Source organism: Protomyctophum parallelum (genome assembly GCF_964188405.1).
Source record: "Protomyctophum parallelum genome assembly, chromosome: 22".
NCBI lineage: Eukaryota > Metazoa > Chordata > Actinopteri > Myctophiformes > Myctophidae > Protomyctophum > Protomyctophum parallelum.
The window spans coordinates 24,621,256-24,646,280 of NC_139714.1; the positions used below are offsets into that span (position 1 = coordinate 24,621,256).

A 25,025-nucleotide genomic window follows, 5' to 3' on the forward strand; every position below is an offset into this window, starting at 1 on the left:
TAGAAGGCTTTTTTACCTATCTTACCTTTCTTTGTAGTCGTTACGTCCCCACCAAAGAGGTCCAGGTGTTATTTTGTGCAAAAACTCCTTATTGGCTATTTCCCCTACCATAAGCCCTCAATGAATTGCATTGAATTGAATGGGAATTGAATGGGGCTATGGGGTGTTGTGTTAATTCGCTTATTTGAATTTCCATCGAAATAAGTAGTAAAGTGTGCCGCTTGGGATATTATTTACATTATGAAGAGAGGATATATACAAAAAATAAATAATTTAGAGCTTTGGAAATAAGCGAATTAGCACAACACCCCATAGCACCATTCAATTCCCATTCAATTCAATGTAATTCATTTAGGGCTTATGGTAGGGGAAATAGCCAATAAGGAGCTTTTGCACAAAATAACACCTGGACCTCTTTGGTGGGGACGTAACAACTACACATAAAGGTAAGAAAGCCCTTTAGTATGGAATTCTCCTTTAAAAGAAAACCCAGGAAAGTGTTTTGTGTGTCCTAAACGTCATTAAAATAAGTTTGCAAAAGGGGAGAAGTGGCCCTTAAAGGTCCCATTCAGGCTGGGCGCTCACCTTCTGGAGGCAGTCTTCTGTGACCCGGGCCGGTGGTGACCCGGAAGCCGGCGGGGAGCGTCTCGGCCGAGCCGGGCATCATACTGATGCCGTGCACGTCCCGGGGAGGAAACTGTCTCCTCGTCCACGACGGACCCCGGAAGTCGTTGTCAATACACTGATGGACAATTTACAATTTAGCAGACGCTCTTAATCCAGAGCGATTTACAGTTAACAAGAACAACACATGGACCCACAAGTGATAGATGGAAGATGGGTGTGTTTTGTTTTTAAGGGAGAGTAGAATATCACAGTAGAATATCTGTATATTGAAACTATACATACTTTAGAATGCTATAGATTTTATTACGATCAATAATGACCTGGCAGCTCTCTACATAACATGCTATCTAAATGACACATTTTGGCCTCTGCATAAGCCTGCAAGGTTGTCGAGGCTAGGGGCAAGTGCTATGAGCCCGAAATAAGCTATTTTTTTTAATACATTTTACCAGTAAGACGCCTGAGGGCGAGAAGCGACCTCACCCTGGCCATAGCACTGGCCGTATATGGAGCGTGTCTTGGGTGTACAGGGTTTGATGAGGTCAGATCAACATATGGAATGTCTGAACAGGTTAGCACCATATATGGAGATCTAAGGGTGGCAGCGGGGGAATTGTCTTGAGTGTACAGGGTTTGATGAGGGCCCAGGTAGGGCCGGGCCTTAATTTTCGGGCCTGTTGAGAACTCTAGTTTTCGCCGGCTGCCGGGCGCATCTGCAGAGAGTCTAGAGTTTAAGGACAGGTATCAGTCAAAAGGGAGACATCGAAGTGGAAGGATGGATGGGGAAGGATATATGTCAGAACAGGTAACTTCTGACATATATCCATATACTAATATTGATGACATCAGGGATCTCCATATAATTATGGGCTTAATTGCCGCAGCAGGTCGCATTTACTATGTTATGATCCCTGATTTACTATCATCCCTGATGATGTCACGAGACCTGGGCCTATTATATGGGGATTTTGAGTGATACACTGAAGGACCAAAAACGTACGATTCCATAGTTAACTGAGACCTACCTTCGGTCGCAAATGACATAAAAAAAGAAGAGTTGCCGCTTACGCTGTCTAATTTAACGCTACAGGCAGCTGTGAATGGTCAGGTGAATGTAACAACTCTCACCTCATCCAGTCGTCTCTCTGTGCCCAGCGCCAGCAGGTTGTTGTACTCTCGCTCCATAATCTGACGTGCCTGGGGGGAAATACGCACACACACACACACACACACACACACACACACACACACACACACACACACACACACACACACACACACAATTATTTTGAGTACCGAAAAAAGTGCTACATAAATTGGATTTTATTAGTATTATTATCGGTAATACTACAGCAGGGGTTCGTAAACTTACTTTCAGGTCAAGACCAGCCCATAGACCCCCCCCATACTGGCTCCAGACCATAGACCCCTCCCACTGGCTCCAGACCATAGACCCCTCCCACTGGCTCCAGCCCATAGACCCCTCCCACTGGCTCCAGCCCATAGACCCCTCCCACTGGCTCCCGACCATAGACCCCTCCCAATGGCTCCAGCCCATAGACCCCTCCCACTGGCTCCAGACCATAGACCCCTCCCACTGTTTACAGCCCATAGACCCCGCCCACTGGCTCCAGCCCATAGACCCCTCCCACTGGCTCCCGACCATAGACCCCTCCCAATGGCTCCAGCCCATAGACCCCTCCCACTGTTTACAGCCCATAGACCCCTCCCACTGGCTCCCGACCATAGACCCCTCCCAATGGCTCCAGCCCATAGACCCCTCCCAATGGCTCCAGCCCATAGACCCCTCCCACTGGCTCCAGACCATAGACCCCTCCCAATGGCTCCAGCCCATAGACCCCTCCCACTGGCTCCAGACCATAGACCCCTCCCACTGGCTCCCGACCATAGACCCCTCCCAATGGCTCCAGCCCATAGACCCCTCCCACTGGCTCCAGACCATAGACCCCTCCCACTGGCTCCAGCCCATAGACCCCGCCCACATGGCTCCAGCCCATAGACCCCTCCCACTGGCTCCAGACCATAGACCCCTCCCACTGTTTACAGCCCATAGACCCCGCCCACTGGCTCCAGCCCATAGACCCCTCCCACTGTTTACAGACCATAGACCCCTCCCACTGGCTCCAGACCATAGACCCCTCCCACTGGCTCCAGCCCATAGACCCCTCCCACTGTTTACAGACCATAGACCCCTCCCACTGGCTCCAGCCCATAGACCCATCCCACTGGCTCCAGCCCATAGACCCCTCCCACTGGCTCCAGCCCATACACCCCTCCCACTGGCTCCAGACCATAGACCCCTCCCAATGGCTCCAGCCCATAGACCCCTCCCACTGGCTCCAGCCCATAGACCCCGCCCACTCCACTGAGTGAACAAGCTTCAGAGTCTGATAATAATCAGGCTAAACTTGCAGAAAAATATATTATGAAATTGCTTGTAGATCAACAATTTTCTTTCAGATAATCTCTTCAGAGTTACAACTGTTAGACAATTTTTTTTATAATATATATATATATATATATATATAATATAATTATGTTGGTGCAATCACCTGCACTACAATACCAATCCATACATACACATCGTTACAAAAACAATGTAACGATGCATGTTCCCTATAATGCAATTTGTTCACCCCATGAAGGAATGGCAGATTGGGAATCTGTGTGTTTCTGTGAATACCTGAGTGTTTTGGTTTGGGATCTGGAGGAGCAATGCCAGGCTGCTGTAATCAAAGTTGTCATCGAGGGCGACCAGGGCTCCGTGCACGCCGCTCTCAAACAGGATGTTGGCGTAGTCCCTCAGACCGATGCTCTGGATCCAACGGATCACCCGCTCATTACTCCATACCAGCACATCTGCACCGCAGGACAGAGAGGAGAGATGTCCAAGAAGAGCACCATACTGTCAATGATACTGAGCTGACATGATAGTGATGATGCTCAACATTCTGACCATGATAGTGACCGTGATACTGATATGATACTGACCCATGATACTGACCATGATACTGACCATGATGGTGACTATGATACTGGCCATGATACTGACCATGATGGTGACTATGATACTGACCATGATGGTGACTATGATACTGACCATGATGGTGACTATGATACTGACCATGATGGTGACTATGATACTGACCATGATGGTGACTATGATACTGACCATGATGGTGACTATGATACTGACCATGATGGTGACTATGATACTGACCATGATGGTGACCATGATGGTGACTATGATACTGACCATGATGGTGACCATGATGGTGACTATGATACTGACCATGATGGTGACCATGATGGTGACCGTGATACTGACCATGATGGTGACCATGATGGTGACCGTGATACTGACCATGATACTGACCGTGATACTGACCATGATACTGACATGATACTGACCATGATAGTGACATGATACTGACCATGATAGTGACATGATACTGACATGATACTGACCATGATACTGACATGATACTGACCATGATACTGACCGTGATACTGACCATGTTACTGACATGATACTGACCATGATAGTGTCATGATACTGACCATGATGGTGACCGTGATACTGACCATGATACTGACATGATACTGATCATGATAGTGACATGATACTGACATGATACTGACCATGATACTGACATGATACTGACATGATACTGATCATGATAGTGACATGATACTGACATGATACTGACCATGATAGTGACATGATACTGACATGATACTGACCATGATACTGACATGATACTGACATGATACTGACCATGATACTGACATGATACTGATCATGATACTGACATGATACTGACATGATACTGACCATGATACTGACATGATACTGACCATGATACTGACATGATACTGACATGATACTGACCATGATAGTGACATGATACTGACATGATACTGACCATGATACTGACATGATACTGATCATGATAGTGACATGATACTGACATGATACTGACCATGATAGTGACATGATACTGACATGATACTGACCATGATGGTGACCGTGATACTGACCATGATATTGACATGATACTGACCATGATACTGACCATGATATTGACATGATACTGACCATGATACTGACCATGATATTGACATGATACTGACCATGATATTGACATGATACTGACCATGATACTGACCATGATATTGACATGATACTGACCATGATATTGACATGATACTGACCATGATATTGACATGATACTGACCATGATACTGACCATGATATTGACATGATAGTAACCATGATATTGACATGATAGTGAACATGATACTGACCATGATAGTAACATGATAGTAACCATGATACTGACATAGATTTAAGTTAGATGTATGATGCGTGATGCATGCTGATCTCTGTGTTGTATCCTACTGACTCACCTCCCAGTGAGTAAACTGTAGTGTGTAACCCCATATATGGCTTTTTGTTTTTTGTTTGTTTTTTACTGCCAAAATGCATATTAATTTGGGGGTCCTTGTCATGAAAAGGTTTTGAGAACCACTGCCCTAAATCAGTGGCTTTCAGCATTTTTCATATCAAGTTCCATTATTTATTCAGCACTTGAGCCACGGCCATTATGATGGCATTTAGACCTCTCAGACTCCAAACTAAAGAATATATTTGTGTCCAATTCCATGCTGTAATGATGTTGGTATACCATCGGAGAGATAACAGACAAACATTGATCGGAATAACAATGATTCTATATTCTGTGATTGTGTAGAATTCTTGTAAATTAAGTAATGCAGATGTTTTAACAATCATTTAACTCCTGAGAGTGTAAAATGAGGGTCCATTTGGTTACCAACTGTCCATCATTTAGAGTAGACTGGGGACCACATTGAACCCCCTCAAGGACCACTGGTAGCTATTGAAAAATAGCAGATCTACAAGCTCAAAGCGCGCCACCGAGTGGCGCGCTACGAGCTTGTAGGTCTGCTATTTTTGAAAAATGGAAGAACGACCGACATAGAAACGTAGCTTTTTCAGAAAACTGTCAGGATGTAGAAGACATTTTTTTAATCTGATCTCAGGTCAAAATGGGTGATTTTCGGAAAAACGGCGGAAAAACGCTGCTAAAGAAATCCCAAAAATGCAGCAGTACTGTGCAGCAGGGACCTCTACTGTAAATTGTTGGTCATGGCATGGTAAATACTCACGTACATACCCCTCAAATCATGTAGACTGTGCTCTCTGCGTCTCTCCAACTCCTTCCTGTCATAGTTGAGCTTCTTCAGACACATGATTCCATACTGTAAACTTGTCCTGATGATGAGGCGCGCGCACACACACACACACACACACACACACACACACACACACACACACACACACACACACACACACACACACACACACACACACACACACACACACACACACACATACATATACATTTACTGCCTCCCCACCATATATGAACGGCAACTGTACAGATCATTATTACAGTCCAGAATGGACCTGAGTTGCTACTGTAGGCTACTTGTTGCGTTCTTTTTCGATCTACACCAAGAAATAGCCGATATACAAGCTTACAGCGCTTTGAAACGTGACTGTTGTAAGGTTGTAGATCTGCTATTGGTCAGGGGATATTAATAAAATCTGGGAATACATTTCTTACCAAGAATTTTCTTAACCAATGTGTTTGTAAGGGTGTCTACTAACATAATATACCACATTGGTTTATATTCAACCACCCTAGGGGAATTTTTGACAGCTGCTGAAAGTTGGGGTACCATCAACCAATATAAGGCAACATTTTCTAAATTTCATGTCAAACTAGGTTTTCATGATTCGGAATCCATTCCAAGCATTCGTTTTGCACGAAAAACACTCCTTGGGCTAGAGACGGCCATAGCTGTCATCACAAATGTGATGAGGTCAGCACATTTGGGCACATTTTGGGTTGTGTTTGTCATGCAAAACGAATGCTTGGAATGGGCTCAGAATCATGAAAACCCACTAGTTTGAGCCCTAGTTTGGCCATAGACCCCCTAGTTTGGCCACACAAATAAACATGTGGGATATGTTAGTAGACACCTTTACAAACACATTGGTGAAGAAGATTCTTGGTAAGAAATGTATTCCCAGATGTGACATTATTCTGATAATATTCCCTGACTATATGTTTGGTATATATCCCAGAATAGGGATGCCTGTGTTCAGGTTTCTGATGGAAAATTGACACGTTTTCCCTGTGGGGAAATATTTACACATTTACTTACCGTAATCTGAACAACAATTCAAGGGGTGGTGTGGATGAAGAAGTTATTTACAGGAGGTCACCTAAGCAAAATAATAATAATAAAACATTTGAGGACCACTGCTGTAGCACAGGGGTTTTCAACTGATTGTGAACGAGGGACCACCACCCTGATTTAGAATCAACTACCTACAGTAGGGTTCACCGTTGTGCTGGGTGGGGAATTGGGCTAAGATTAGTGCTTTCGTATCACTTGCTATGCATCCCATGTATGTACATCCCATTGTTTCTCAACCAATGGTCCATTGACTACTAATTATAATGACTCAACCAGACAATCCGGTGCACTTCCCCCTTTTGAAATCCTAACTCCCTTTTTCTGTTGAATTTATTCACTGCCAACTTGTCCGAAAAATGACTATATGGATGGTCATCATAGGTCACCGGGTCATTCAGTTCACGGTTTCTCAACTAGTGGAAAGATTGTGGAACATTTTGACAAATCAACAAATCCTACATTACTAATGCATGGTCAGGGACCACATCTTGCAACGCCTCCACGGACCAACCTGTTGAAAAACCCTGCTCTATAGCATGACGGGTATAAAGCAGGCATCACTACCTGTGGAAGCTGTCCACCATTTTCAGGTGCACCCTCAGGTCCTTCTTGGTCAGGTGGTCCAGCATGCGCGCGTCCACCAGGCACTCCATGAAGTAACTGCGATACTGAGGTAGTCCGAGGCTGGGCAGCCACTCGTTCCCTATCCACTCGTGGTTCATGTCGCCATAAGCTAGAGTCTGGCACGACACATGGCAGAGCACAAGTTAGCAACATGTTAATGAAAAAGACCTTAAAGTAGCTATAAGCAATAATATGTCAAAATTTTAATGACTTTTTTATTTTTTGGTATTCAGACAGCCAGCAATGAGTAAAAACGCTCCCCCAAAAATGTAGTCTCTGTGACACATCTAGGGGCCACAAGCTGCATTCAAAGATGTTCCTACTTCCCAGAAGCTTTATCATTGGCCGAAAAAACACTAACCACCACTAAAAATTACTAACCAATCAGGAAGTAGACAGGCAAATCGACCGTCGACAATGCTTCTAGGGGAATCTTTGAATGCAGATTGCGGCCCCTAGGATGTGCCAGAGACTAAATCTTTTTTGAGAGCATTTTACCCATTTACCCCCAAAAAAAGGTCATTCAAATGTTGACATATTATTGCTTATAGCAGCTTTAATACAACACATCACATGGTAAGGGGGGTTGAATGTACTGTATCTGCTGACAAATAAATACCAGATAACAGTAGCACAAAGTCTGTGTTTGACTAGGGTTTGACTGGATTGCTGAATTCCTACAATGACCATAATGCTTTGGTGCACTGCCTCTCTTTGTGGAGAGGGGGGAGGGGGCTGCGTGGAGGTGTGACTTTGTAATCCAGGAAAGAAGTGAGACCACATTTTCATGACATACTTTGGTCATGAACATGACTAAAATATCTACAAACACATACAGTATTGCACACATAAAAACCCCCCAGTAAAGTGTTTCTTGTGTCCTAAACATCATTCAAACTAGAAGAAGTGCCCCTCGGGGGGCACAGGTCTACCAGGATTGATATTTGGATAAAATATGGAACAGGCAGATGTTTATCCTTGGGCTTTAAGGAGTGTGCACACAATGTTTTGTGCATGCACAGTTTCATGCAGATCAGTGCATGTAAAGATGTGACTCGGCCTGTTATAGCGCCACCATGGGGCTGATTTGGAAAAAGTCACAGTGGCATTGCTTCCTTAGCCTAGTGGGAAAACTTGGAATATGCGTGCAAAGCGTCACTGCACTCGGGCCCTGCGTTCATGATGTGCAGCGTTTTGTACAATACGGGCCAGTCCTGAAAACTTTGGAAGGCAATCTTGATCGAGTGTAGAATCTGAGAAATCCAACAGTCTTGATCACATGACTACAGAGATCATGTGTACCGATTTACGTAAAGATTTGGATGAAATCTGTGCAACTAATATAAACAAATCGGCCTCATGGTGGCGCTATAACTGGGAGATGGGTAAAATGCAGGGAAAATGTTTTGCCATGGCCTCTATAGGGAGTGCACATACACAGATCGATGCAGTTATAGGTAAAAACAGGAATTGGCCTGTTATAGCGCCACCGTGAGGCTGAGTTGGGAAAAATTAAGTGGCATGTCGTCCTCGGACTAGTGGAGATGTACATGTATAATCTCACGGAAATTGCACACTGTGTTTGTGATTTGCGGCATTTTGTTCGAAACGGAGCAATCATGCGAGCTTTGGAAGCCAATCTTAGCCAATCAGGATGGAATATAGGAAAGGGTGCAGATATCCGTGTTGATCACATGACTATAGAGATAGTGTATACCGAATTGTGTGATGTATGGATAAAATGTGTACGAGTAATGTACAGAAATAGTTTGTGCTCATTGTGGCGCTATAACAGGCTGTTGTGGAAAATGTTGGGCAGAGGTTCATCGTTGGCATCCAGGGAGTGTGTGTGCAATGTTTGGCATCGACCGGTTTAACGGTGCCAGAGATTAGCTGGGAACGGACGGACACACACACGGACGGACGGACGGAGTGCAAAACATACTCTCTCCCCATGCCTTCGGCCAGGTGGAGACAATAAGATCTGGTTGCAAAAGGGGTGAAGTGGCCCCTTAAGTGTTGGATTTGGTCTGACGTCAAGGGGCATCAATGTCATAGCACCTATGACATGATAGCACCTGACGAAGCTCACGGCGAAACGCGTCGTGCTAATAAATGAGTTGATGCAGTAAGTTGTCCGTCTCTGTTCCCTGGGAGTGTGCAGTCCCTTCCTTGGAAGGTTTTTTCCCTTTTTGATGGGCGTCAATGTCAGTTAATGTGTTTTAAGAAACATGTTAAAAAAAAGGCTGCTATGAACAGCATCTATTCAGTACAGGACTTACCTGTGCCCAGCTTCCCTCCTCAGAATCAGATTTCTGTCGGCAGAGAGAGAATATACATGAGACGTAATGATTAACAGGGAAACTAAAACATTTGCTTTCCCATGATTTGTCCTACTGTAATTACAGTGTCTTATATCAATGCCTGTGGTTAGGTTCCAAACTGTCCAGTATGCGTGTAGAAAGTAATGTATTGCATTTGACAGCTCTCGCCACTCCCAGACTGATTGTGGTCACAATCTTAGAGACAACAAATGGTGTTGGTCTGGCATTTAAGATCACATTACGAATTATGCTTCTGGCTTACCAACTACAATAGTAATGAATCTTCACTTCCAGACTCACTTTCACCCCGATATAGATCTTAAAACTGATGTATGGCTTTCTTTTGTTTTCAGTAATATGGTCACTGTCCTGACAGTGTATGATAAATAACAGACATTTTCAGACACAGTGCAGCAACAATCTGACCCAGATCTATAACAGCGTTATAGACTGCAAAGCTGCAACATAACTGCATTCAATCCCCTACACTTCTATGACAGATCACAGGTCTTATGGAAAAAATAAATAAGGAAAGTTTCTTCTTGCAACCCCCCTGAGAAATTCTAAGAACCAAACCAAAGCCTTTTAATATGGATGAAGGCATTCTGGAGCAGCTTGTGGGAGTCGGATGCAATTTGAGGGGAAGGCAAGCTTTCTTCCATTTGGAATGTGAATTGCTCTCCGGGGATAGCAATGCGTTATCGCCTCAACCTTGGCGTGGTCTGACAGATTGCATTTGGTTTGGTCTGACTGGCTGCTATAGCACTGCGCTCCTGCTTAGCGAGAACCAATCACTGCTCACCATCGCTCAGACAACGCTATACAGAATTGGCTGTTAGCTTTGTTGTCCCTGAGCTCTTGACACTGTCATGCTCAAGAGTGGAGCCAAATTGAAGATGACCTTTTATATCCATAACATCTACTGTTTAATAAAACAGCGGTGACGGCCTCAAAATAATGGAAGCTATTTGGCTACAGTCGTGACATTATGAAATGCAGTCAATTTGAATGTACAAATATTGCACCTTCCTCTTGAGCTCATTTTGAGGTCTGAACTATGGTTTAGTTAAATGGTGATAGTTGTTACTGTATGTGTACAGCACACTACTGTTACATTTTCACTCTGGTTCCAGTTCTAATGTGAGGATTGTGAATTATTATTATACCAACATTCACATGATTAATGTCTTTCCTGTCATCAGGACTGACATGCATAACATTAGCTACAAGTGCTCACCTACTGCATGGAACCACCATGTGCTAATGGCATTATCCATATGGTGCCATTTTTCTTTATCATAAGAAGAAACTGCGATTTTCATCACCATCATACACAGCAAATGTGTATAAATGGACTGGGATTTGCATGGATGTACAGCTCAGACGATTGCTTAGAATGTTTGCTTGGCTTTGACCTCTAGAGATGAAACTAAGTAAGATTTATACAGCGCTTTCATCCAAAGTGCTTTACATAGATGGTGCATTACCCATTCACATATACCTATGGTAGGGGAAACCATGCAAGGCACCAAACTGCACATCTGGAGCAATTCGGGGGTTCAGAGTCTTGCTCAAGGACACTTCAACCCCAACTCTGGGGGAGCCCGCGAGGGATCGAACTGGAAATCTAGGGGTTCTAGGGGCCACTCTACCCCTGATCCACTGCCCTACTGTATTACAGTAGGTTAAGTGTCTATGCTGCTTCCTGGCATCACACCATTGAACAGTATGTTACAATTCATTCTACTCATTTTGTTAGTGTTGACAAAGACATTCGGAGACCATGGCATTATTACACTGGTTCTCAATGTGGGGGTCAAGGGAGCTCGAGGGACTTCATCTGCATATCAAACTGGGAAATTACAAAATATTGAGAAGCAGTGGGTTAATTAATGGATGCATGTGCCACACTGTTGACCATAACTCTGCACTGTACACACTCCCTCAATTATGCTCAAACTAACCGCACGTCACCAGGCTTTCCACCTCGGAGGAAAAGCCTGGTCTGTGTTACTGAATCTAGATCTGGTCGGGAGCGGATGGTGACTCATGTCCTGTTGTAGTCACTGGGTTGTAGTCATCAGGCAGGAAACCACAACTGGAATAAGAACTACCCAATCATAATTTTAGGGCCTACCCAATAAAATATAATTTCCTATGTGGGATAACAAAGGTATAGTACAGACGCTAAATAGTCTCTGGTAAGTACACTCACATTTATTACATTTATTTATTTTGTATTTTTAAAAATCTGCGAAACACTTGCACTCTCATGGGGACTTATTTTGGGTAGTTCTTATTCCGGCTGTGGTTTCCCAGCGGATTCATAATGTTATCACTGCATTAAATACAAAAAATCAACCGTTATCAGGACGTTGGAATATGGCCAATATAGCCATACTGGTATACTAGAAGTTGTGGTGTTTGGCTGTGTTCACCCGGACTGCGCGCAGGGTGGTGAAAACATAGCCTGGTCAACGACTCCCCCTGCTGTACGTGTTGTTTCCAACTCTATGGTCGAGGCATGGAAACTAGGGGGTACTAATATTTACTATTCTCTGCCTATCGCAATGCCGTCGCAACGCTCGGCACGGCGCCTCGCGTGGCTCAAGGCCACCAGAGACAGCACACCTCCGTCATGGTCACAAAAAGCAAACGCTCCCATCGTTTCACTTCCGGGTTTTCCAGTATGTGTGATTATCACATACTGGGGGTATTTTTAGGGTGCAACATTCTCTTGATTCAGGGGTGATAACATCCGAAGCGGGGCTTCCTGCCTGATGACTACAAATCAGTGACTACAACATGTTACCATGATCATTGTTACCATCCGCTCCCGACCGGATCATAAACCCGAAAAGGAATGCTTCCCAGGCTATGCACACACACACTTGCGCACGCACGCACGCACGCACGCACGCACGCACGCACGCACGCACACACGCACACACACACACACACACACACACACACACACACACACACACACACACACACACACACACACACACACACACACGCGCACGCGCACACGCACACGCACACGCACACGCACACGCACACACACACACACACACGCGCACGCGCACAGAAAAAAAAGAGAGAGATAGTAGAGGGGGACAAGAGGACTGACCGTTTTGGAGGAGGGGGCCGCCATGGTCTCCATCTCCTCATGGGTCAACCACACGTTGCCTGACGGCTACGAGGTGGGCGGGCCCAAGAGAGAGAGCAGCGGCGACGGGATTGGTAGCAGCGGTCCAGTGGGAGGGGCAAGCAGTGTTAAAGAAGAAGAGCAGCACCACTGTAAGCCAATAGTGTTATAGCATCACAGTCAGATGATGAGCTTGGCCCCGCCCCCTCCCCGCTGGGGGTCAAAGGGCACACAGGGAGAACACAAACACAACAACAACAACACACCACAGAGCACAAGAACACCAAAACTTAGCATAACAGGAGTAGGATGACCAGACCTGTTGATTTGATTTAAGGGACAGAGGTATCGCTTGCGTGGGACACGTGGGACGGGGTTAGCAACGTATTACTTAAGTTGCTATTAAATGCCTTGATGTCACAATCGACCATAGGACTAATAATTGCCTATCATTTTGCTATTGAACCCCTCTGGCGTCTCATATTTTATTTTAAAATGCTAATTCTGGTCACGGGTGGTATGGCCGACTTGGTACTGTAGCCTATAGGGGATATTTCTCGTTCTTTTTTAACATGCTTAAAAACACGTCTTGCAGGAAAAGAGACAATGAGTGAGCTTTACAACGGAACGTGGCTTACCGATAAACTCTCACTACATCTCAGAAAAACAGAATGCATTCTTTTTGGGAGAAAACATGCTCTCAGTAAAGTAAATGTAAATGATTTCAAGGTCAGAGTTGACAACATAGAAATCTCCAGCAAAATAAGAGATTACAAATCTTGGCTCTATTCTTGACAACAAACTGACAGGTGAAAGCATGGCAACAAGGTAATTCAAAAAAGTAAACCAAAGAACAAGATTTCTGGGCAGAATTTGCTCGTTTGTCAACAAAAGTGCTCTCAAGACTCTAGCTGGAGCCCTAATTCAGCCCTACTTTGACTATGCTTGCACCTCTTGGTTCTCAAACATCTCTATGTCACTAAAGACCAAGCTACAAACCTCCCAAAACAAACTAAATTGACTACTCCTCGGTCTGGGGCCCATGACCCTTCTTTTTGCAGCCCATTTTGATAGTCTACGGAGGCTCCGGGTAGAAAACATGAGTTAAGCAATTGAAATTGGGACTGACATTTAAAGGTATATTCAGTTTCACTTAATTCAAATATCACTTATTTTTTTGTTTTGTTGTGATACTATAGAGTGTGCTGGTAATATAAGGAGTTCCTCCCTGTCCCCAGTAAACCCCTGGGGGTCAAAAAACCTTAGGTTTCGTTTTTGACTCTCTATCCTGATTGGACGAAAGGCTGGGTCCCACAGCCAAAAACGAAACCTAAGGTGTTTTGAGTGAAATCACTGAATATACCTTTAAAATTGTAAATGCAGCTTTTCCCTCTATGCCCTCTGTACCCGCATACCTGGCAAACTACCTCAAAAAAGTAAGCGACTCCCACAGCCACAATACAAGAGGAAGCGAGAACAACGATCTGGTACGTACCACCCACTTTCAAAACAAACATGGGCAAATTCTCCTTCTACAGCACTGCCACCCAAGTGTGGAATGACTTCATCCCTAAAAAATAATGCAAATCCCACAGGCCTGAAAATCCACCTTTCAGCATGCCAAAGGGAGAGGAAAAGATTACCCCTCCCTTAGTCTAGTGACTATGCCCACCTCCTTATAACCCTTCTTTGTTCCCCAACCTGTAGGCCTACATACCGGTATCTTTGTTATTTTGACCTTTTATGATGATGATTTGAATTTTGTTGTTATTTTTCATGTCATGATTATGAATTGACTACCCAGGACCTGAATGGAAACAAGATCGCGAGGACTTTTTTTTGGTGATCCCTTTGGAAGTGTGTTTGACTGTACTCTGTACTGATTACATTTCTGTTTGACTGTACCCTGCACTGATTACATTTCAGCCAATACAATATTCAATCAATCAATCAATCAATCAATCAATCAATCAATCAATCAGAAAGCCAACTAATACGGGACTAACTATTAGAGAAGGATGAGGCTGGCAGGGCACTGCGTCAGGCACCAAGTAAATTGACCCTATGGGAGCCAACCCAGGGCAAAGCCAGGAGGCGAAAGAAGCGCACCACCTAATGTAGACGTGCTGCGGCACGACAGCTTGGCTGTCAACACTGCAGAGCTCAAGAACCTGATGTTGGATAGGAAATTGTGGAGGGCAGCGATCCAGGAATCGCGAGTTGGTGTTGGCTAGACCTCACTCGTGCAGCCTACTAACTAACTATTAAGGCATTTTAACACTGATGTGTGTCGGTCACAATGTGGGATCTCAATTTGTGGGAAGTCTGAAAAGTGAGATACTGTCCCACGCAAAGTGGGACATCTGGTCACCCTAAACACAAAGTGAGATACTGTCCCACGCAAAGGGGGACATCTGGTCACCCTAAACACAAAGTGAGATACTGTCCCACGCAAAGGGGGACATCTGGTCACCCTAAACACAAAGTGAGATACTGTCCCACGCAAAGGGGGACATCTGGTCACCCTAAACACAAAGTGAGATACTGTCCCACGCAAAGGGGGACATCTGGTCACCCTAAACACAAAGTGAGATACTGTCCCACGCAAAGGGGGACATCTGGTCACCCTAAACACAAAGTGAGATACTGTCCCACGCAAAGGGGGACATCTGGTCACCCTAAACACAAAGTGAGATACTGTCCCACGCAAAGGGGGACATCTGGTCACCCTAAACACAAAGTGAGATACTGTCCCACGCAAAGGGGGACATCTGGTCACCCTAAACACAAAGTGAGATACTGTCCCACGCAAAGGGGGACATCTGGTCACCCTAAACACAAAGTGAGATACTGTCCCACGCAAAGGGGGACATCTGGTCACCCTAAACACAAAGGAAACAAAAAAAGAAAGAAAATAAAACGGTACATTTGCCATGCAGAAAAGTAAAGACATTCACATTAGTAATTCTTTATACAAACAAGCACATAAAGTCCACGTGTCTAATCCCTCTCCATCCAGCAGTATTCAATATGGTCCATATATCCTGCTGTATGGCTTTCTCTGTCGTGACATTTCCTAACGTCTAATTTTAGCAGCGAGCGGATTGTTCTGCGGCCACAGCGGACGGACGGGCTGCCATGACCTAGATAAGATCGGTCGACGGGCGGCGAGGTTGTTGTAACCAGTGTAGTGTGGAGCGTTTAATCTCTGTTCAAGGCACAGCGCTGCCAGCAGTGGGACGCTATAGCTCTGTCACCAGTCTGTCCGTGCCACACACTCTATGGCACTGGTTCCCATTCATGGGTCACTTTTCCTTCAACGAAATTAGTATTTCAACAGATTTTCCAATCCCCCCGCAAAAAAAAAAAAACATTTTAAAAACAAACACATCAAAAAATGTCTATACATAAAATAATAATAATGGCTACAATATGATAGTTGAGTTCTGTGAGGTGTGATGGAGCAGAGTGCTTAAGGACAGAGGGAGGACAGGGTGTTGTTGGAACCAATACAGGGTTTACAACGAGACAGAGGGGTTGGGGAGGAGGACCATGGACTAGACCTGAACTGGGGACCAGTGCAGGTAAACTAGCTTTTTCTCAATGTGTGGAAACACGCCATTGGATATTAATGGTTGAGTTCATATCGGAGTTTATAATGCAACACGTTATTTTGTTTTCTGTTGTATAATGTGTGTTCATAGAAAGAAAAATACTTCAAAAGAGCACTCGACTGGGTCTGCATGTTTTATTAATTTGCAAGGGTGACTGACGTTTTGCGTCTTCCCTCAAAGTCAAAAGTTTGTGTGTGTGTGTGTGTGTGTGTGTGTGTGTGTGTGTGTGTGTGTGTGTGTGCGTGCGTGTGCGTGTGTGTGTGCATGTTTTAGTGCATGCTCCATGGTGCAGGCAACTCCTATCATTAACCAACAGCAGCCTCCTCAGAGGTTGTATTTGTGCAATTTCCATGACAACTGAACTGAGAGCTATGAAAGCAGCTCTAGTGTAAAATAGCTGTAAAAACGACTTCACACACCACTGCAGTGTTGAACAGACCAGCAGCACGCACACACTCTACCAACCGCGCTACCACTCCTACTGTAATGTTATCCAACTCACCGCTTACAGAGATTAGAACTTAACACGTGTAGACACAAAACTTGCAAAAAGGATCACATCGGGATATGTAGTACAAGTGCTGATTTCGTCGACTAAAAACCATGCCGAAATGTTTTCATCGACTGCCTTTTTTTCCACTGGAATAAAACTGAAATAAAAACTAAGCTGCGATGTCTAAAACTATGACTAAATAATATTGACAATTTTGTCAACAAATAAAAAGAAAATAGATAAAAATGTTAGCCAGACAACTATTCCACAATCTCCGAATAGAGTCTGGAACTATTATAGCCCCCCCATGAGCTGAGTAACGGAAGCTTCCATTTCCGTTCACGAAAATACATTTTAAAATATCTTTACATTTTATTTTTGTATTTTATTTGATCTGCTAAGCAACAAGCTATATATGCTCAGATGATTTATATTTATATTATAATAAATCTGCGCAACTGTAAAGACGAAACGGAAGTGGGGAGGAGGCTCCACTTCCGCTTTATCGCTTACTCATGATAGCTCTTCCGTTGGTCCAGACTGTTATGATGGAAGCATTAGGAAATTTGCGAGAGTCAACAGTCTGGTAACCCGAGACTAGGGAGGGACTAGTGATAGTAGTGAGACTAGGGAGGGACTAGTAGTGAGACTAGAGAGGGACTAGTGATAGTAGTGAGACTAGGGAGGGACTAGTGATAGTAGTGAGACTAGGGAGGGACTAGTAATGAGACCAGGGAGGGACTAGTAGTGAGACTAGGGAGGGACTAGTAGTGAGACTAGGAAGGGACTAGTAGTGAGACCAGGGAGGGACTAGTAGTGAGACTAGGGAGGGACTAGTAGTGAGACTAGGGAGGGACTAGTAGTGAGACTAGGGAGGGACTAGTAGTGAGACTAGGGAGGGACTAGTAGTGAGACTAGGGAGGGACTAGTAGTGAGACTAGGGAGGGACTAGTAGTGAGACTAGGGAGGGACTAGTAGTGAGACTAGGGAGGGACTAGTAGTGAGACTAGGGAGGGACTAGTAGTGAGACTAGGGAGGGACTAGTAATGAGACCAGGGAGGGACTAGTAGTGAGACTAGGGAGGGACTAGTAGTGAGACTAGGGAGGGACTAGTAGTGAGACTAGGGAGGGACTAGTAATGAGACCAGGGAGGGACTAGTAGTGAGACTAGGGAGGGACTAGTAGTGAGACTAGGGAGGGACTAGTAGTGAGACTAGGGAGGGACTAGTAGTGAGACTAGGGAGGGACTAGTAGTGAGACTAGGGAGGGACTAGTAGTGAGACTAGGAAGGGACTAGTAGTGAGACTAGGGAGGGACTAGTAGTGAGACTAGGGAGGGACTAGTAGTGAGACTAGGGAGGGACTAGTAGTGAGACTAGGGAGGGACTAGTAGTGAGACTAGGGAGGGACTAGTAGTGAGACTAGGGAGGGACTAGTAATGAGACCAGGGAGGGACTAGTAGTGAGACTAGGGAGGGACTAGTAGTGAGACTAGGGAGGGACTAGTAGTGAGACTAGGGAGGGACTAGTAATGAGACCAGGGAGGGACTAGTAGTGAGACTAGGGAGGGACTAGTAGTGAGACTAGGGAGGGACTAGTAGTGAGACTAGGGAGGGACTAGTAGTGAGACTAGGGAGGGACTAGTAGTGAGACTAGGGAGGGACTAGTAGTGAGACTAGGAAGGGACTAGTAGTGAGACTAGGGAGGGACTAGTAGTGAGACTAGGGAGGGACTAGTAGTGAGACTAGGGAGGGACTAGTAGTGAGACTAGGGAGGGACTAGTAGTGAGACTAGGGAGGGACTAGTAGTGAGACTAGGGAGGGACTAGTAATGAGACCAGGGAGGGACTAGTAGTGAGACTAGGGAGGGACTAGTAGTGAGACTAGGGAGGGACTAGTAGTGAGACTAGGGAGGGACTAGTAATGAGACCAGGGAGGGACTAGTAGTGAGACTAGGGAGGGACTAGTAGTGAGACTAGGAAGGGACTAGTAGTGAGACTAGGGAGGGACTAGTAGTGAGACTAGGGAGGGACTAGTAGTGAGACTAGGGAGGGACTAGTAGTGAGACTAGGGAGGGACTAGTAGTGAGACCAGGGAGGGACTAGTAGTGAGACTAGGGAGGGACTAGTAGTGAGACTAGGGAGGGACTAGTAGTGACACTAGGGAGGGACTAGTAGTAAGACTAGGGAGGGACTAGTAGTGACACTAGGGAGGGACTAGTGATAGTAGTGAGACTAGGGAGGGACTAGTAGTGACACTAGGGAGGGACTAGTGATAGTAGTGAGACTAGGGAGGGACTAGTGATAGTAGTGAAGAAGAGATCCAAAACACAAGTCATGTTGTGCTTGGCTGCATGCTGAAAATTGCAGTTCTACAAGCTCGAAAAGAGTCGTTTCGTGCCGCATTTCGAGCTTGCACTGCTACTGCTACTGCTACTGCTACTGCTACTGCTACTGCTACTGCTACTTTTGATGCATTTGTGTGACACTGTTGGTACGGTCACGTGAGCTTGTAGATCTGCTATTTTTCAATAGCTAAATTATAACATAATGTTTAAAACACCAACCCAAAATGGGTTAATTTACGGAAAAACAAACAAACACAAAAAGTCAAAACATGTAGATGAGGTTTCTGCCCGACAGACAGCAACAGTATATAAATACAGATTATTGCGTTTAGTTTGTTCATGGTCTGTGTCATTTGAGGTCACAGCCCCTTAGTGCTCACATTTAATTGATTTTGCATAGGCTCTGGCGTGCATCTCAATCGAGGCCCGTCCAACTACAGTACATGATGTGACACACGTGATAAACGAAATATCAAAAATAAAGCAATCGTGACACGTGAGCTTAATTTGGATCGTCTATCTCTGCTATTTGTTTTAAATAGGGCTTAAAGGGGAGTTCCGCAGTAGCCGTTTTTTTTACTGAATTCTGATGATAATGTATGTATGAACCACTGTTAGTGGCCAATTAAAAAAATAAATATATATAGGGTGTTACGTCTTTAAGGTAGGTGGGCTCAAACCGGTCAAACGCCATGCAGCATATATGCAGGAAGCGACAGAGTGACAATACTTACATCACACACATCTACAACATATGTAAACAAAAAAACAAAAAACTCCGTGCGATTTAAGCGCTTGACCGGCCGTACGGGTAAAACGCTGAGGAATTCTCAGCACAGATTTTTATTTTTATTCACTACTTTTCCAGTGATCAATGGATTATGGTCATCATGTTACGGTAATAAAATGGTTTGTCCGGAACTGCCCTTTAAGTGAGCCTTTCTTTTTCTTTTCTTTTTTTACGGTGGTGACATCCAGGGACGTGCACACTGCACACATACACATCAAAGGGGGCTTCAGCCCCCACCCTTTTAACTCGTCTGTAAAACAAGCAATTAACCATAGCAGCATTTACTATGGTTAAAGAAATGCACATGCCCCTCCTTCCCATGCCATAACCGGAAGGCAGCATTCAGTCTCGTGAACTTGAACGCAGCATTTTGCGTTGAACACATTTGTTTAAAAATCCATGTCGTATACACCACATCTCCACTAGATAAAGAGTGCTGGGTTGCACCCGGAAATAGCTGATCTACAAGCTCTCAAGCTCGTTGTGAGCTTTATAAGATCTGCTATTTTTGTCCAAAAGTGCCCTCTTACGGGATTTCAGCCCCCTGCCCCCTCTTAACACTCTCTGCACGTCCCCGGTGGGGACATCATCATGTGGCGACTCACGGTTCTGGTGGTGGGCGGGGCCGAGGGGCTGGTGAGGGAGACCATCTCCTGGATGGCGAGGCGCAGCTTGAGCCGGTGCAGCGGGTTGCTGATGCCGATCTCCCGCTGGATCTCCGTGTCGGACAGCGCCGACATGATGGCGCCGCTCTTCACGTTGGCGCGGCACGCCGCCACGTACCAGGCGGGCATCCCCAGCCACAGCTGGAAGACATTAGGCACTCGTTGATTAGTGCGATGTTAGAGCAGTGGTTTCTTCCAAACCATTTGAGCCCGTCGTCACCAAAAAGATAAATTATAGACGTTCGCCACCAGGACCCGAACTAGTGGAAATAGCTGATCTACAAGCTCACAACGTATCGCTTCACGCCGCCGCGTTCAGCCTGTTGTGAGCTTGTAGTTCGGCTAATTTCCACTACTTTTAAATATATTTGTTTTCTAATGTATGGAATTTCTTAGAGTCTTTGATTCATTTGTTTATGATTCATGAAAAAGGTTGCCTTTTTCCGGAATGTTTTTTAAAATGTTTTGAAATACTAATAATTATAAACAGAAATACAAAATGTAGGAAAAAAAGGGAACCTACTTGTCTTATACCAACATCAATATAGCATGGAATTGTGGACGAAATCTTATGGGAAATGGTGTAGATCCGTGTTGATCACATGACTATGGAGATAGTGTATACCGAATTGCGTGATTTATTTATTATAATATGTGTACGAGTAATGTACAGAAATGTGTTTTGCCAAAATCGTCCTCATGGTGGCGCTATAACAGGCCGTTGTGGAATATTTGGGGCAGAAGTCCGTCATTGGCATCCGGGGAGTGTGTGTGCACAGTTTGGCATGGATCGGGCCAACGGTGCTGGAGATTAGCTGCTAATGGACAGGCACACACAGACACACAGACGGACGGACGGAGTGCAAAACATACTCTCTCCCCATGCCTTCAAGTGCACAGTGCCTGTGCACTTGTAGATCTGCTATTTTCACTAGTTTGGGTCCCGGTCAAACGTCTAAATCTCTCTTTTGGGTCACAACCACTGAGTAGAGTTTGTAACTCTAAATGTGTGTGGATGTGTCAGGATGTCTGCAGGCAATCTGCTGAACACCAGGGGGCAGTGATGTACGTATAATAATAATAATAATAATAATAATACAACTTTATTTGTATAGCTGTAGCACCTTTCATGACATGAAATGCAGCTCAATGTGCTTTACAGAGCAATGGAGAAAAAAAAAAAAAAAAAGCAAGGCATAAACATTAAAAAACAAGAGCGGTAATGCAATACAGTGAGGACATGAATAACAAAAAATAAAAGATCAATTAAAAGCAAGGGTAGGAATTTTATTTCTACCAGCACAAATATTGAAAATGTAATCATTGAAAGGAAAACATATCTTTCTATTTTTGAATGAAGATGTTGATAGTTCATATCAGTATTCATTAATGCCACTGGGTAACGACTTAATTTAACTAAGGTGATTCATGCTAAACTTATTGTAATTTAGATGGCATTTTATGTAGACATAGCACTCTATAGTGCATGTATACTCATAGCTTTACTGTACATATTTCGTACTGTTAGACAGATGCTATAGGTTCTTAGCTTTTTATGATTCTTAATTACTTTTTTATGTATTTGATGTATTACCATGTGTTGTTCTTGCTTACTGTAAGCTAAATGCCTAAATTGTAATACATAACATCAAGGCATTATTATAATAAAAGTGCAAAGATGCTGCAGGATGCTGCAAGTCAAATAGGAGCCCTCTGCCATTTGGGATCTCAGACAACATCCATTTACACAGGTGAAAATATAGGAAGTACAAATTCAATATTGAGATTAGCACACGGAGGGCAGCACGGGGCCAGAGGCAGAATAATGATGCATTAATAATGCGTGCTAATGTGACAGACGACCTCATTATGATTAATGGTCTTATTGCACCAACGTGCAGTGGTGAAAACAGTACTCACATTTTTTACTTAAGTAAATGTATCAATACTGCAATATAGAAATACTCTGTTCCAGGTAAAAGTCTGGAATTCAAAATCGGCTTGAGTAAAAGTACAAAAGTATTGGCTTCAAAAAGTACTCGTTGTGCAGAACGTCCAATTTCAAGTTTTCAAATGTTTAAAGATCATTTGAAAATAGCAGATCCATCAATAAGCTGTTAGCTTATTTTTAAATGGCCAAAATGTATACAGGGTGGTTAATGTATGTTTTGTAATGATAATAAAAATCTACAAAGTAACTAGTGACTAAAGTTTTCAAATACATGAAAGTGGAGTAAAAGTACAATGTTTGGATCCGAAATGTAGTGGAGTAGAAGTATATATTGGAAATACTCAAGTAAAGTGCAAATACCTCAAAATTGTACTTAAGTACAGTACTTAAGTAAATGTACTGTCCACCACTGCTAGTTTGCATTCTACTTGGAAATCTACGAGTAATTAAAATGCAAATGACGGCAAAGGATGAATATTTCACCCCAGGAAGGGCGGATGGGGGCTTCAAGATATGGGCCAAGCAAGGGATTAAACAATGGAAGGATGTTTTTGACAAAAGGGGGAATCTATTCTCTTTTGATGAACTAGCTGCCAAATACAATTTACCCCGTACACACTTCTTCAAGTATTTACAACTCAGAAGCTTTATAGGGGTTAAACAGGTGAACTCTCTGACACTCCCTCCCCTGTCAATAATAGAAAAAGAGCTTATCAGGAACCCCTTTAATAGGGGCATCATTTCTGATTTATACTCTATGTTAGTAGAAATATCTCCTGAATCCTCTGAATCCAAATATAATGCATGGAAGGCTGATCTACAAGAGGAATTGACATTGGAAGAATGGAGCTCAGCCTGTATGGATGCTCAATCCCAGACGGGTAACACTCGGTTAAAACTGTTGCAATATAATTGGCTGATGAGGGTCTATATCACTCCAGAGAAATTAAATAAATTTAGTGCAGATATTCCAGATACTTGTATCAGATGTGGTAAAGACAAAGGTACACTTTTCCATTGTCTATGGGCATGTCCAAGAGTGAAAAAATTCTGGGAAGAAGTGAGGAGGGAAATTCAGAAGATATTGTCGATAGATATTGAGCTTGACCCAAAACTGTTTCTATTAGGTCTTTACCCACCTGGCCATAAGATTCAGAGTAGCGAACAAAGATTTATAGATTTATGTTTACTACAAGCCAAAAGGGCTATAGCCTTATCGTGGAAAAAGATAGGCAAACCCAGTATTGCTCAGTGGTTTAGGGAGTTATCATTGTGTCTTCCTCTGGAAAGAATCACTTACACTTTGAAGAATAAACAGGAGATGTTTGATAAGATATGGGGACGGTTTATCGAATATATTACGGTTAATGATTTATCTTATTTAATGGTGGAAACTGAAAATGTGTAATTGTATTCTCTGCAGCTGTTTGATCTTGTGGCTATAAGGACTCTGTTGTTACCATTCTAAGTGCCCTTATTTTATTTTATTATACTGTATTTATATATGTATGTATTGTATGTTTTGTTTGTTTGTTTTTCATTTTATATAATTGTATTGTCTGTATTATGTATTGTTTTGTTGTACTGTCTGTTTGTCCAAAAAAAGAAATGCAATAAATATATTGTTTAAAAAAAAAAAAATGACGGCAAAGGTATCATGATGACCAAGGTCAAAGGAAGTAAGTGGTTCTCAACATGGAGTCCTTGAGGAGGTTAAGGGGATCCCCAGCTAAATGATTGATAGTTAGGAACCAAATGGACCCTTACGGGCATGTGGCTCTGAGAGTGAACACATGGAACCAAATCGGTTCAATGTTAAATTAACACTGAGGATTCTTTAAAGTGACGTTTTGGGTCCCAGTGATAATACAAATCATATCAAATGGGCGTCTGGGCGTGCAAATTGTATTGAGCTTCCGCTTATGTTTTTTTTTTTTTGCCCTTGTTTACCGCCTGGGGACTAAAGATGATAATTAGCCATATAATAATGCTAATACCCATAAAAGTATCACCCAGGGCCCTATTTTCAGAGTTTCCGTCACATCGATTGCCATTTAAAGTCGATTGATGACAGTCAACCTTTCCGTTTGATCATATTACTGCACCCGACACCGATACATCCATTTCAAT

At 43.7% G+C, this 25,025-nt stretch overlaps 1 protein-coding gene across 1 annotated transcript in view; it reads right to left on the minus strand.

Moving 5' to 3' along the window:
- Positions 1-25,025, minus strand: part of ppfia2 (PTPRF interacting protein alpha 2) — an 87,156-nt gene that overhangs the window by 5,271 nt on the left and 56,860 nt on the right. The window contains exons 20-27 of the mRNA XM_083758288.1: positions 20,885-21,085; positions 13,021-13,086; positions 9,846-9,878; positions 7,504-7,679; positions 5,847-5,944; positions 3,332-3,507; positions 1,756-1,824; positions 586-742 (exon numbers count right to left, since the gene is read on the minus strand). Of these exons, the coding sequence (XP_083614414.1) occupies positions 586-742; positions 1,756-1,824; positions 3,332-3,507; positions 5,847-5,944; positions 7,504-7,679; positions 9,846-9,878; positions 13,021-13,086; positions 20,885-21,085 (976 nt within the window). The remainder of the gene's footprint in view (positions 1-585; positions 743-1,755; positions 1,825-3,331; positions 3,508-5,846; positions 5,945-7,503; positions 7,680-9,845; positions 9,879-13,020; positions 13,087-20,884; positions 21,086-25,025) is intronic.